At 40.5% G+C, this 16,157-nt stretch overlaps 1 protein-coding gene across 1 annotated transcript in view; it reads left to right on the top strand.

Annotated features, from left to right (window-relative positions):
* The window catches only part of MRPL13 (mitochondrial ribosomal protein L13), a 66,710-nt gene extending 50,799 nt beyond the window's left edge, over window positions 1–15,911 (top strand). The window contains exon 7 of the mRNA XM_032252725.1: window positions 15,632–15,911. Coding sequence (XP_032108616.1) covers window positions 15,632–15,653 — 22 coding nt within the window. The 3' untranslated portion in view covers window positions 15,654–15,911. The remainder of the gene's footprint in view (window positions 1–15,631) is intronic.
* The last annotated feature ends 246 nt before the right edge of the window (window positions 15,912–16,157 follow it).

Below are 16,157 nucleotides of genomic sequence, written 5' to 3'. Positions count from 1 at the left end.
AGCACCATTTATTAAACAAGGAATCCCTTCCCCATTGCTTGTTTTTGTGAGGTTTGTCAAAGGTCAGATGGTTGTAGATGTGTAGTGTTGCCTCCAAGGCCTCTGTTCTGTTCCATTGGTCTATATCTCTGTTTTGGTACCAGTACCATGCTGTTTTGATTACTGTAGCCTTGTAGTATAGTTTGAAGTCAGGTAGCGTGATGCCTCCAGCTTTGTTATTTTTGCTTAGAATTGTCTTGGCTATGCAGGCTCTCTTTTGGTTTCATATGAAGTTTAAGGTGGTTTTTTTCCAGTTGTGTGAAGAGAGTCATAGGTAGCTTAATGGGGATAGCATTGAATCTATAAATTACTTTGGGCAGTATGGCCATTTTCACAATATTGATTCTTTTTAACCATGAGCATGGAATGTTTCTCCATCTGTTTGTGTCCTCTCTTATTTCCTTGAGCAGTAGTTTGTAGTTCTCCTTTACATCCTTTGTTAGTTGTAGTCCTAGGTATTTTATTGTCTTTGTAGCATTTGTGAATTGTAGTTCATTCTTGATTTGGCTCTCTTTAAGTCTGTTATTGGTGTATAGGAGTGCTTGTGATTTCTGCACACTGATTTTGTATCCTGAGACTTCGCTGAAGTTCCTTATCAGTTTAAGCAGATTTTTGGGCTGAGATGATTGGGTTTTATAAATATACAGTCATGTTGTCTGCAAATAGAGACAGTTTGACTTCCTTCTTTCCTAATTGAATAACCTTTATTTCTTTTTCTTGCCTGATTGCTCTAGCTACAGCTTCCAATACTATATTAAATAGGAGTGGTGAGAGAGGGAATCCTTGTCTAATGCCAGATTTCAAAGGGAATGCTTCCAGTGTTTACCCATTCAGTGTGATACTGGCTGTGGGTTTGTCTTAAATAGCTTTTATTATTTTGAGATACGTTCTGTTGATACCTAGTTTATTGAGAAATTTTAGCAAAGAGGGCTGTTGAATTTTGTCAAAGGCCTTCTCTGCATCTATTGAGATAATCATGTGGGTTTTATCTTTGGTTCTGTTTATGTGGTGGATTATGTTTATATACTTGTGTATATTGAATCAGCCTTGCATCCCTGGGATGAAGCCTACTTGATTGTGTTGGATAAGCTTTTTGATGTGCAGTTGCAGTCGGTTTGCCAGTATTTTATTGAAGATTTTTCCATCTATGTTCATCATGGATAGTGGCCTGAAGTTTTCTTTTCTTGAGTCTCTGCCAGGTTTTGGTATCAGGATGATGTTGGTCTCATAAAATGATTTGGGAAGGATTCCCTCTTTTTGTATTGTTTGGAATAGTTTCAGAAGGAGTAGTACCAGCTCCTCTTTGTACGTCTGGTAGAATAACACATCTGGACCTGGGCTTTTTTTGGTTGATAGGCTATTAATTGCTACCTCAACTTCAGCCCTTGTTATCAGTCTATTCAGGGTTTCAACTTCTTCCTGGTTTAGGCTTGGGAGGATGCACGTGTCCAGGAATTTATCCATTTCTTCAAGGCTTACTGGTTTATGTGCATAGAGTCGTTTGTAGTAATCTCTGACGGTAGTTTGTATTTCTGTGGAATTGGTAGTGATATCCCCTTTTTTGTTTTTTATTGCATCTATTTGATTCTTCTCTCTCTCTCTTTTTTAATTATTCTGGCTAGCAGTTTATTTTGTTGATCTTTTCAAAAAACCAGCTCCTGAATTTATTGATTTTTTTCAAGGGTTTTTTTTTTGTGTGTCTCTATCTCCTTAGTTCTGCTCTGATCTTAGTTATTTCTTGTCTTCTGCTAGCATTTGAGGTTTTTTTTGATCTTGCTCCTCTAACTCTTTCAATTTTGGTGATAGGGTGCCGATTTTAGATCTTTCCTTGCTTCTTGTGGTCACTTATTGCTATAAATTTTCCCCTAGACACTGCTTTAAATGTGTCCCAGAGACTGTGTTACATTGTGTCTTTGTTCTCATTGGTTTCGAAGAACATCTTTATTTCTGCCTTCATTACATTGTTTATCCAGTCAACATTCAAGAGCCAGTTGTTCAGTTTCCATGAAGTTGTGTGGTTCTGAGTTAGTTTCTTAATTCTGAGTTCTAATTTGATTGCACTGTGGTCTGAGAGACTGTTTGTTATGATTTCTATTCTTTTGCATTTGCTGAGGAGTGATTTACTTCCTCAGAATTCCTGGAGAATTCTGTAGATGTCTATTCGATTTGCTTGGTCCAGATCTGAGTTCAAGTCCTAGATATCCTTGTTAATTTTCTGTCTCATTGATCTGTCAGTGGCATGCCAAAGTCTCTCACTATCATTGTTTGGGAGTCTAAGTCTCTTTGTACGTCATTAAGAACTTGCTTCGTATATCTGGGTGTTTCGTATTGGGTGCGTATATATTTAGTATCATTAGCTCTTCTTGTTGCATTGATCCTTTTGCCATTATGTAATGCTCTTGTCTCTTTGATCTTTGTTGGTTTAAAGTCTATTTTATCCAAGACTAGGATTGCCACTCCTGCCTTTTTTTGCTCTCCATTTGCTTGGTAAATCTTTATCCATCCCTTTATTTTGAGCCTATGTGTGTGTCCCTACATGTGAGATGGGTTTTAACTTTTTATCCAATTTGCCAGTCTGTGTCTTTTGATTGGGGCATTTAGCCTATTTACATTTAAGGTTAATATTGTTTTGTGTGAATTTGATCCTACCATTTTGATGCTAGCCAGTTGTTTTGCCCATTAGTTGATGCAGTTTCTTCATTGTGTCAATGCTCTTTACCATTTGGTACGTTTTTGGAGTGACTGCTACTGGTTGTTCTTTTCTATGTTTTGTGCTTCTTTCAGGAGCTCTTGTAAGGCAGGCCTGGTGGTGACAAAATATCTCAGCAATTGCTTGTTTATAAAGGATTTTATTTCTCCTTCGCTTATGAAACTTAGTTTGGCTGGATATAAAGTTCTAGACTGAAAGTTCTTTTCTTTAAGGATGTTGCATATTGGCCCCCACTCTCTTCTCGTTTATAGCATTTCTGCCAAGAGATCAGCTGTGAGTCTGGTGGGCTCCCTTTTGTGGGTAATCTGACCTTTCTCTCTGGCTGTCCTTAGCATTTTTTTCTTCATTTCAATCCTGGTGAATCTGACAATTATGTGCCTTGGGGATGCTCTTCCTGAGGAATATCTTTGTGGTGTTCTCTGTATTTCCTGGACTTAGCTATTGGTGTGCTTTGTTAGGTTGGGGAAGTTTTCCTGGATGATATCCTGAAAAGTATTTACCAGCTTGGATTCATTCGCTCCATCACATTCAGGTACACCTATCAAATGTAGATTAGGTCTTTTCACATAATCTCATGTTTCTTGGAGGCTTTGTTCATTTCTTTTCACTCCTTTTCCTCTGATATTGCCTTCTTATTTTATTTCATTGAGTTGATCTTCAATCTCTGATATCCTTTCTTCTGCTTGGCCAATTCAGCTATTGAAACTTGTGTATGCTTACGAAGCTCTGGTGTTGTGTTTTTCAGCTTCATCAGGTCATTTGTATTCTTCTCTAAGCTGTTTATTCTTGTTAGCATTTCATCAAACATTTTTTCAGCGTTCTTAGTTTCTTTGCATTGGGTTAGAACATGCAAAGAAACTTCTCTTTTAGCTCAGAGAAGTTTGTTATTACCCACCTTCTGAAGCCTGTTTCTGTCAGTTCATCGGACTCATTCTCGATCCAGCTTTGTTCCCTTGCTGTTAAGGAGTTATGATCCCTTGGAGGAGGAGAGGTGTTCTGGTTTTGGGTGTTTTCATCCTTTTTGCACTGGTTTCTTCCCATCTTTGTGGATTTATCTACCTGTGGTCTTTGTAGTTGATGACTTTTGGATAGGTTCTCTGAGTGGATATCCTTTTTGTTGATGTTGAAGGTATTTCTTTCTGTTTTTTAGTTTCCCTTCTAGCCGTCAGGCTCCTCTGCTGTAGGACTGCTGGAGGTCCACTCCAGACCCTGCTTGCCTCGGGATCATGTGCAACGGCTGCAGAACACTAAGGGTTTCTGCCAGTCTCTTCTTCTGTTATCTTCGTCCCGGAAGGATACTTACCAGATGTCAGCCTGAGCTCTCCTTTATGAGGTGTCTCTTTGGATATATGGGGGTCAGGGAGCTGCTTGAAGAGACAGCTTATTGGAGCTCATATGCTGAGCTGTGAGCTCCATTGTTTCGTTCAGAACTGCTGGGTAGGGACGTTTAAGTCTGCTGCAGCAGAACTCATAACCGCCTTTATCCCAGGTGCTCTGTCCTGGGAAGGTGGGGCTTTATTATAAGTTCCTGACATGCTGCTGCCTTTTTTCAGACATGTCCTGCCCAGCAAGGAGGTAGCCTAGTGACTACAGTCTGCCAGCAGATGTGTTGCTAAGCAGCCATGGGCTCTGTCCAGCTGCTGTGTGAACTTCCTTATGGTTTTGTTTCTAGAGGTATAGTTAGAACTGCCTTGGTAATGACGGTCTGCCTCAGTAATGGCGGACTGCCTCGTTAATGGCGGACTGCCTTGGTAGTGGCGGGTGCCCTTCCCCCCACAGAACTGGACCATCCTGGGTCCAGCTGAGCTTGCTGTGAAACTCTCTTTGTTCTCATTAGTTTAAAGCACTCCTTGATTTCTGCCTTAATTTCATTATTTACCCAGGAGTCATTCAGGAGCAGATTGTTCAGTTTCCATGTAGTTGTATGGTTTTGAGTGAATTTCATAGCCTTGAGTTCTAATTTGATTGTACTGTGATCTGAGAGACTGTTATGATTTCAGTTCTCTTGCATTTGCTGCAAAGTGTTTTACCTCAGATTCTGTGATCAGTTTTAAACTAAAATGCCATGTGGCAATGAAAAGAATGTATGTTCTGTTGTTTTGGGATGCAGAGTTCTGTAGATATCTTAACAGGTCTGTTTGATACGGAGCTGAGTTCAAGTCCTGAATATCTTTGTTAATTTTCTGTCCTGATGATCTGATATTGTCAGTGGGGCATTAAAGTTTCCCATAAAATCATGTGGCAATCCTAAGTCTCTTTGTAGGTACTAAGAACTTGCTTTATGAATCTGGGGGCTCCAGTATTAGATGCATATATATTTAGGATAGTTAATTCTTCTTGTTGAATTGAACTCTTTACCATTATGTAATGCCCTTTTGTCTTTTTTGATCTTTGTTGGTTTAAAGTCTGTTTTGTAAGAAACTAAGATTATTACCCCTGCTTTTTTCTATTTTCCATTTGCTTGGTAAATGTTCCTCCATCCCTTTATTTCTAGCCTATGTTTGTTTTTATATGTGAGATGGGTCTCTTTGAAGACAGCATACCAATGGGTTTTGACTTGTTATCCAGTTTGCCATTCTATGTCTAATTGGAGCATTTAGCTTATTTACATTTAAGGTTAATAATGTTATGTGTGAATTTGATCCTGTCATGATGCTAGCTTGTTATTTTGCAGACTTGTTTTATGTGGTTGCTTCATAGCGTCACTGGTCTGTGTACTTCAGTGTGTTTTTGTAGTGGCTGGTAATGGTTGTTCCTTTCCATATGTAGTGCTTCCTTCAGGAGCTCTTGCAAGGGAGGCCTGGTGGTGACAAATTCCCTCAGCATTTGTTTCTCTGTGAAAGATCTTATTTCTTATTCACTTGTGAAGCTTAGTTTGGCCAGATATGAAATTCTGGATTGGAATTTCTTTTCTTTAAGAATGTTGAATATTGGCCCCCAGTCTCTTCTGGCTGGTAGGATATCTACTGAGAGATCTACTGTTAGTCATATTGGTTTCTCTTTGTAGGTGACCTGGCCTTTCTCCCTGGCTGTCCTTAACATTTTTTCTTTTATTTTAACCTTGGAGAATCTGAAGATTACATTCTTGCGGTTGTTCTTCTCATGGAGTACCTCACTGGGGTTCTCTGGATTTCCTGAATTTGAGTTTTGGGCTGCCTTGCTAGGTTGGTGAAGTTCTCCTAGATGATATCTTGAAGTATGTTTTACAATTTGCTTCTGTTCTCCCTATCTCTTTCAGGTACCCCAATTAGTCATAGGTTTGGTCTTTTTACATAGTCCCATCATAGTCCCATATTTCTTGGAGGTTTTGTCAATTCCTCTTCATTTTTTTTTTTTTTTATAGTCTGCCTGCATTATTTCAGAAAGATAGTCTTCAAGTTCTGAGATTCTTTCCTCCACTTGGTCTATTCTGCTATTGATACTTGTGATTGCATTATGAATTTCTCATGTTGTATTTTTTAGCTTCATCAGGTTAGTAATGCTTCTCTCTAAACTGGCTATTCTGGCTGTTGGCTCCTGTATTGTTTTATCATGATTCTTAGCTTCTTTGCATTGGATTACAACACGCCCCTTTAGCACAGTAAAATTCATTATTCCTTACCTTCTGAAGCCTACTTCTGTCAGTTCAGCCATCTCAGCTTCAGCTCAGTTCTATGACCTTGCTGGAGAGGTGTCGCGGTCATTTAGGGGAGAAGAAGCACTCTGGCTTTTTGAGTTTTCGGAGGTTTTGCGTTGTTATAGTCATTTGGAGGAGAAGCAGTACTTTGGCTTTTTGAGTTTTCAGGGTTTTTGCACTGATTCTTTCTCATCTTTGTGGGCTTATCTACCTTCAACTTCTGAGGTTGCTTACCTTTCAGTGGGTTTTTTATGGGATCTTTTTGCTGATGTTTTTGTTGTTACTTTCTGTTTGTTTTCCTTTTAACAGTCAAACCATTCTTCTGTAGGACTGTTGCAGTTTTCTGGGGGATTGCTCCAGACCCTAGGTGTTTTGTTTTTTACCTTACCTTGAGGTATCACCAGTTAAGCCTGCAAAACAGCAAAGGTAGCCTGCTCCTTCTTTTGGGAGTCTATCCTAGAGGGGTACTGGCATGTTTCCAGCCCAGACACTCATGTAGGAGGTGTCTAGAGACCCCTGTTGGGAGGTCTCACCCAGTCAGGAGGGACAGGATCAGGGACCTGCTTACAGCAGTCTGGCTGCTTTTTGGTAGAGCAGGTGTGCTGTGTTGTGGGGCGCCCTTCCTCATTAAGACTGCTCGGACTGTCCAGAGCCAACAGGCTGGAAAGGCTGAGTTTACTGAACTGCTTAGATGTTGGCCACCCCTCCCGCTGGGGGCTTTATCCCTGGGAGGGATCAGAGATCTACCTATAACCCTGGCTGGAGTTGCTGAAATTCCTGGAGTTGCTGATGCTCACTGGCACTAACTGGTGAGGAAGGAAGGATCAGGGTCCCACTTAAAGAAAAATCTGTCCACAATCTGGCACAGCAGCCATGCTGCATTGTGGTGGACTCCTCTTGGTCCAGACTGCCTGGACTCCCTGGAGCTGGCAAGCTGGAATGGCTGTGTCAAATAAACTGCAGAAGCAGGGGCCACCTCTCCCCCAGGGCTCCATCCCAGGGAGAGATCAGAGTCCTGTTCATATAACCCTGGCTAGCGTTGTTGAAATTCCTACAAGGAGGCCCCACCCAGTGAGGAGGGATGGATTAGGGTCCCACTTAAAGAAGCAATGTGGCCATGATCTGGCACAGCAGCTGTGTTGCATTGTCAGGGACTCCTCCTTGTCAAGTGACTCTGTGGAGCTGGCAGGCTAGAATGGCTGAGTGGACCTAACCACAGAAATGATAGCCACCCCTCCTGCCAGGAACTTGTTTATCTCAGGCAGTCTCCAGCCTGTTGCACTGGTTGGCTGGATTTCCAATCCAGTGAGTCTTAACTCTATGAGGTACCATGGAAGTGGGGACCACAGAACAACACTGCTTGGCTCCCTGGATTCAGCCCACTTCCTAGGTGAATTTATGGATGGATCTCCTGCCTTGTTGAGGTTCCTGGGGTTGGAGTCTGTAAAACTCCTGGTCTCTGTGTGAGCCTAAGCAATTGCTCTGCCAAGACTCTGCACAGCTCTATGTATTGGACCCAAGGCCCTGGTGGTGTGGGCTCAAAGGAGATCTCCTGATCCACAGGCTGCAAAGATCCGTGGAAGAAATGTGGTTTTCCAGGTGGGGCCGCACAATCACTCACTGCTTCCCTTGGCTGGGAGTGGGGGTTTCTTTGGCCTCGTGCCACTCCCAGGTGAGCAGTGACTCCATCCTGCTCTCCTTAGTTCTCCATGGGTTGAGTTGTCCATCTAGTCAGTCCCAATGTGAGAATCTAGATATTTCAGTTAAAGGTGCTGAATTCACTCACCATTTTCATTCCTGTGGGAGAGCTGCAGACCACAGCTGCTTCTAACCAGCCATATTGGCCAAAATATCTATTTAGTTTGTTACTAACATCCTTCAGAAAATTTTATATAGAAGCCCAATGCCTGCAAATATAGTCTTGAAAAGATAAGGGGACAGATTTTTCCGCCAAGAGGGCTGAGTAGGAACAGCCCCAGTCCGCAGTTCCCAGCAAGAGTGATACAGAAGGCGAGTGATCTCCGCATTTCCAACTGAGCTACCAGGTTCATCTCATTGGGACTGGTTAAGACAGTGGATGCAGCCCAAGGAGGGCAAGCCGACGCAGGGTGGGGCATTGCTGAAGCAGGGTGGGGTGTCGCCTCACCCAGGAAGCACCTAGAACTCCTCCTCCTAGCCAAGGGAAGTGTTTAGGGACTTTTCCTGATACTCTGGCTCAGATACTGTGCTTTTTCCACCATCTTCACAACTCGCAGACCAGGAGATTCCCTCTGGTGCCTACAACACTAATGAACCAGATTTCCAGCACAAAACTGCATGGGCATTTTAGCCGCAGCAGTTTTTTTTTTTTTTTCTTATACCCCAGTGGTGCTTGGAACGCCAGTGAAACAAAACCGCTCATTCCCCTGATAAAAGGGGTTGAAGCCAGGGAGCCAAGTGATTTGGTTGGGTGGGTCCCAACCCCATGAAGACCAGCAAGCCAAGATCCACTGGCTTGAAATTCTCTCAGTCAGCACAGCAGTCTGAGCTCAACCTGGGATGGCCAAGCTCAGTGGGGAGAGGGGCATCCGCCATTGCTGAGGCTTGGGTAGGTGATTTTAACTTTGCCTATATAAACAAAGACACTGGGAAGATGACATAGTAACTGGGCGGAGACCACGGCAGCTCAGCAAGGCCTCTGTAGGCAGACTGTGTCACTAAACTCCCTTCTTGCTGGGAAGGACATCTCTGAAAAAAGGCAGCAGCCCATCAAGGACTTAAAAATAAAGCCCTCACCTTCCTGGAGCACAGCACCTGGGAAAAGGGACGGTTGTGGGTTCCACTTCAGCAGAATTAAATGTCCCTGGCCAGCAGCTCTAAAGGGAGCAAAGGATCTCCCAGCACAGCACTCAAGCTCCGATAAGGGACAGACTGCCTTCTCAAGTGGCTCCCTGACCCCCGTGTATCCTGACTGGGAGACACATCATACAAGAGAGCTCTGGCTGACATCTGGCAGTTAACCTTCTGGGACAAAGCTACCAGAGAATGGAACAGGCAGCAATCTTTGCTGTTCTGCAGCCCCAACAGGTGATTCCCAGGCAAGCAGGGTCTGGAGTAGACCTCCAGCAAACTCCAGCAGACCTGCAGCAGAGTGGCCTGACTGTAAGAAAAACTAACAAACAGGAAAAAAAATAGCTTCAACATCAACAGAGAAAGGATGTCCACTCAGAAATCCCATCTGAAGGTCACCAAAATCAGAGACAAAAGGTAGATAAATCCAAGAAGGTAGGAGGAAACCAGTGCAAAAAGGCTGAAAACACCAAAACCCAGAATGCCTTATCCTCCAAAGAATCACAGCTCCTCACCAGCAAGGGAACAAAACTGGAGGGAGAATGAGTTTGACGAATTGACAGAAGCAGGCTTCATAAGGTGGGCAATAACAAACTTCTCTGAGCTAAAGGACTATGTTCTAACCCAATGCAAAGAAACTAGGAACCTTGAAAAAAGATTAGACGAAATGCTTACTAGAATAACCGGCTTAGAGAAGAACATAAACAACTTGATGGAGCTGAAAAACATAGCACAAGAACTTCTTGAAGCATACACAAGTTTCAATAGCTTGAATCGATCAAGTAAGAAAGTATATCAGATATTGAAGATCAACTCAATGAAATAAAGCAAGAAGGCAAAATTTAGAGAAAAAAGAGAAGAAATGAACAAAGCCTCCAAGAAATATGGGATTATGTGAAAAGAGCAAATCTACATTTGATTGGTATACCTGAAAGCAATGGGGAGAATGAAACCAAGTTGAAAATCAGTCTTTAGGTTATTAGCCAGGAGAACGTCCCAAACCTAGTAAGGCAGGTCAACATTCATATTCAGGAAATACAGAGAACACCACAAAGATACTCCTCAAGAGAAGCAACCCCAAGGCACATAATGGTCAGATTCACCAGGATTGAAATGAAGGAAAAAGTGCTAAGGGAAGCCCATCAGACTCACAGCAGATCTCTCGGCAGAAATGCTACAAGCCAGAAGAGAGTGGGGGCCTATATTCAGCACCCTTAAAGAAAAGAATTTTCAACCCAAAATTTTATACCCAGCCAAACTAAGCTTTCTAAGTGAAGGAGAAATAAAATCCTTTACGGACAGGCAATTGCTGAGATATTTTGTCACCACCAGGCCTGCCTTACAAGAGCTCCTGAAGGAAGCACTAAACATGGAAAGAAACAACCAGTACTAGCCACTGCAAAAATATAACACATTGTAAAGATCATTGACACCATGAAGAAACTGTATCAACTAATGGGCAAAACATCCAGCTAGCTTCAAAATGGTAGCATCAAATTCACACATAACAATATTAACTTTAAATGAGCTAAATGCCCCAATCAAAAGACACAGACTGGCAAATTGGATAGAGTCAAGACCCATAGGTGTGCTATATTAGGGAAACCCATCTCACATGCAAAGACACACATAGGCTCAAAATAAAGGGATGGAGGAAGATTGACCAGGCTAATGGAGAGCAAAAAAAGCAGGAGTTGCAATCCTAGTCTTTGATAAAACAGACTTGAAACCAACAAAGATCAAAAGAGACAAAGAATGGCATCACATAATGGTAAAAGGATCAATGAAACAAGAAGAGCTAACTATCCTAAATATATATGCAGCCAATAGAGGAGCACCCAGATACATAAAGCAGGTTCTTAATGACCTACAAAAAGACTGAGACTCCAAACAATAACAGTGGGGGACTTTAACACCCCATTGTCAATATTAGACAGATCAACGAGATAGAAAATTAACAAGGATATCCAGGACTTGAACTCAGATCTAGACCAAGTGGACCTAATAGACATCTACAGAACTCTCCACCCCAAATCCAGAGAATATACATTCTTCTCAGCACCACATTGTGCATATTCTAAAACTGACCACATAATTGGAAGTAAAACACCCCTCAGCAAATGCAAAAGAACGGAAATCATAACAGTCTCTCAGATCACAGTGCAATCAAATTAGAACTCAGAATTTAAAAAACTCACTCAAACTGCATAACTACATGGAAACTGAACAACCTGCTCCTGAATGACTACCAGATAAATAATGAAATGAAGGCAGAAATAAAGATGTTATTTGAAACAATGAGAATGAAGACACAACATACCAGAATCTCTGGGATACATTTAAAGCAATGTCTAGAGGGAATTCTATAGCACTAAACGCCCACATGAGAAGTGAGGAAAGATCTAAAATCATCACCTTAACATCATGATTAAAGAACTAGAGGAGCAAGATCAAACACATTCAAAAGCTAGCAGAAGACAAGAAATAACTAAGATCAGAGCAGAACTAAAGGAAATAGAGACACAAAAAGCTCTTCAAAACATCAGTAAATCCAGGAACTTTTTTTGAAAGATCAACAGAATAAATAGACTGCTAGCCAGATTAATAAAGAAGAAAAGAGAGAAGAATCAAATGCAATAAAAAACGATAAAGAGAATATCACCGCTGATCCCACAGAAATACAAACTACCATCAGAGATTACTGCAAACAACTCTATGCAAATAAACCAGTACATCTAAAAGAAATGGATAAATTCCTGGACACTTACACCCTCTCAAGACCGAATAAGGAAGAAGTCGAATCCCTGAATAAATCAATAACAAGGTTTGAAGTTGAGGCAGCAATTAATAGCCTACCAACCAAAAAAAGTCCAGGACCAGACGGGTTCACAGCTGAATTCTACCAGAGGTACAAAAAAGAGCTGGTACCATTTCTTCTGAAAGTATTCCAAATAATACAAAAAGAGGGAATCCTCCCTAACTCATTTTATGAGACCAACATCATCCTGATACCAAAACCTGGCAGAGACATAACTAAAAAAGAAAATTTCAGGCCAATATCCATGATGAACATTGATGTAAAAATCATCAATAAAATAATGACAAACCAAATCCAACAGCACATCAAAAAGCTTATCCATCATGATGAAGTGAGCTTCATCCTGATGATGCAAGGCTGGTTCAACATAAACAAGTCTATAAACGTAATCCATCACATAAACAGAACCGAAGACAAAAACCACATGATTATCTCCATAGATGCAGAGAAGGCCTTGACAAAATTCATAAGCCCTTTATCCTAAAAAAAAAACTCTCAATAAACAAGGTATTGATGGAACCTATCTCAAAATAAGAGCTATTTATGACAAACCCACAGCCAATATACTGAATGGACATAAACTGGAAGTATTCCCTTTGAAAACTGGCACAAGACAAGGATGCCCTTCCTCTCCACTCCTATTCAGTATAATATTGGAAGTTCTAGCTGGAGCAATCAGGCAAGAAACAGAAATAAAGGGTATTCAACTTGGAAAAGCGGAAGTCAAATTGTCTCTGTTTGCAGATGACATGATTGTATATTTAGAAGACCCCATTGTCTCAACCCAAAATCTCCCTAAGATGATAAGCAACTTCAGCAAAGCCTCAGGATACAAAATCAGTCTGCAGAAATCACAAGCATTCCTATACACCAATAACACATAAACAGAGAGCCAACTCATGAGTCAACTCCAATTCACAATTGCTACAAAGAGAATAAAATACCTAGGAATACAACTAACAAGGGATGTGAAGGACCTCTTTCTTAAAGGAGAACTACAAACCACTGCTCAGGGAAATAAGAGAGGACACAAACAGATGAAAAAAACATTCTATGCTCATGGTTAGGAAGAATCAATATCGTGAAAATGGCCATACTGCCCAACGTAATTTATAGATTAAATAGTATCCCCATCAAGCTACCATTGACTTTCTTCACGGAATTGGAAAAAAACACCGTAAACTTCATATGGAACCAAAAAAGAGCCCGCATAGCCAAGACAATGCTAAGCAATAAAACAAAGCTGGAGGCATCATGCTACCTGACTTCAAACTATACAAAGCTACAGTAATCAAAACAGCATGGTACTGGTATCAAAACAGAGATACAGACCAATGGAACAGAACAGGGGCCTCAGAAATAATGCCACACATCTACAACCATCTGATCTCTGACAAACCAGACAAAAACAAGCAATGGGGAAAGGATTCCCTATTTAATAAATAGTGTTGGGAAAACTGGCTAGCCATATGCAGAAAGTTGAAACTAGATCCCTTCCTTGCACCTTATACAAAAATTAAATCCAGATCGATTAAAGCTTTAAACATAAGACCTAACACCATAAACACCCCTGAAGAAAACCTAGGCAATACCATTCAGGACATAGGCATGGGCAAGGACTTCATGACTAAAACACTAAAAGCAATGGCAACAAAAGTCGAAATAGAGAAATGGGATCTAATAAAACTTAAGAGCTTCTGCACAGCAAAAGAAACTATCATTAGAATGAACTGGTAACCAACAGAATGGGAAAGAATTTTTGCAATCTGTCTATTTGACAAAGAGGTAATATCCAGAATCTACAAATAACTTAAATTTACAGGAGAAAAACAACCCCATCAAAAGGTGGGTGAAGGATGTGAACAAACACTTCTGAAAAGAAGACATTTATGCAGCCAACAAACATAGGAAAAAAGTCTCATAGTCACTGGTCATTAGGGATGCAAATCAAAATCACATTGAGATACCATCTCACACCAGTTAGAATGGTAATCATTCAAAAATCAGGAGACAACAGATGCTGTAGAGGATTTGGAGAAATAGAAACGCGTTTACACTGTTGGTGGGAGCGTAAATTAGTTCAACCATTGTGGAAGACAGTGTGGTGATTCCTCAAGGATCTAGAAATAGAAATACCGTTTGACCCAACAAGCCCATTACTGGGTATACACCCAAAGGATTGTAAATTATTCTATTACAAAGACACATGCACACGTATGTTTATTGCAGCACTGTTCACAATAGCAAAGACTTGGAACCAACCCAAATGCCCATCAATGATAGACTGGCTAAAGAAAATGGGGCACACATACACCGTGGAATGCTATGCAGCCATAAGAAAAGAATAAGTTCATGTCCTTTGCAGGCACATGGATGAAGCTGGAAACCATCATTCTCAGCAAACTGACACAAGAACAGAAAACCAAACACAGCATGTTCTCACTCATAAGTGGGTGCTGAAAAATGAGAACACATGGACACAGGGACGGGAACATCACACACCAAAGCCTGTCACAGTTGGGGGTAGGGGAGGAATAGCACGGTGTGGGGGAATTGGGGAGGATAGCATTAGTAGAAATAACTAATGTATATGACAGGGTGATGGCAAACCACCACAGCACATGTATGCCTATGTAACAAACCTGCACGTTCTGCACATATACCCCAGTACTTAAAAAAACAAAAAGGGGACAAACTAATTTTCTCTACTGTTATAATTTAATGTTTCTGAATATTTTAAAAATTTTGCTAATGAAAGCACCTCTCAGGCGTGGTTAATCTTATAATTGCATACATAAAGAAAAACATGTTTATAAATAAACTATTAAAGGATTGGTGTTTATACATTTATTTTTTATATGGATCAAAAGGAAAATTAATTTTGCATGTGATAATATAAATAGAAAAAATCACTTCAGAATTTGCATTTGTACTGTAAATCCATGTTTTTGTATGATTTTTAAACTCCTAAAGTAATCTTTTCAATAAGGGCTTTATGAAAATATTTTAAAATGGAGCAGAGATGGGGATGCGGTGGCTCACGCCTATAATCGCAGCACTTTGGGAGACCGAGGCAGGTGGATCACTTGAAGTCGGGTGTTTGAGACCAGCCTGACCAACATAGAGAAACCCCATCTCTACTAAAAAAAAAAAGAAAGTGCAAAATTAGCTGGGCATGGAGGCACATTTCTGTAATCCCAGCTACTCGGGAGGCTGAGGCAGGAGAATGCCTTGAACCTTGGAGGCAGAGGTTGCTGTGAGCCGAGATCACAGCATTGCACTCCAGTCTGGGCAACAATAGTGAAACTCCGTCTTAAAAAAAAAAAAAAAAAAAAAAAAATGGAACAGAGAAATTGAATTCAAGTTATTAAGTTACCGAATACATTCTTATATAGGCACAAGGTGGCTTATATTTATACTTTCAAAAAAACTATGGAATTTTCACTTAACTGTTCTACTTCGTAAACATTTGATGTTAATGTTTTTCACCAAAAATTTAGATGTAGTGTTTGTAGCTATTTCTTGGTGAATAGCTATTTTTTAATTGGAAAAATAATCTTCAGTCAGTAGAAAATGAAATAATGATTCACAAAGAAATATGTTGATTTTTTTCTTTCAGACCTGAAGATTTTCGGCTATAAGAGAACAAGAATTTCAGAAAATCACAGTGAAGTGATTGAAACTTTATTTTGATGAGTTTCTCTAACGTACAGGATGGAGTAAAACAGCTGCTACAGTTCAGCACCTGTTATATGTGCCCAGTGTTTGTGGGGGAAGTTCAGGGAGGTATATTCCTTCAATAGGAAATCGTATTAAAATATACTATCTTATAGAATTGTTTTTACATATTCTGATTTGAATGTTATAGCTGACAATAAAATCACTTACATGGTTGACTATTTAGTCTTGCATTTAATGACAAAAAACAGATCTTGTGTATAGAATTGCAGTTACACGTTCCAAAAATGCCTCTTCATGCAGATTTTTCACAAGTTCCAGGTCACCATTCTTGCCCCCTGTGAACAAGCCTTTCCTTCACTTTTCATTTCTGTGGCTTTTTTACCTAACCTGTCATCCATCTAAATTCATACTTGTAGCTTACTAGGATAAAGTTTGCCCTGAATTATTTCTAAACTCTTATCTTT

The sequence above is a fragment of the Sapajus apella genome, unplaced genomic scaffold, assembly GCF_009761245.1.
Source record: "Sapajus apella isolate SASKATOON/1434 unplaced genomic scaffold, GSC_monkey_1.0 scaffold3, whole genome shotgun sequence".
Classification (NCBI taxonomy): Eukaryota; Metazoa; Chordata; class Mammalia; order Primates; family Cebidae; genus Sapajus; species Sapajus apella.
Note: the sequence above shows the minus strand (reverse complement) of the source record. Positions and strands in the feature narration are given on the sequence as shown.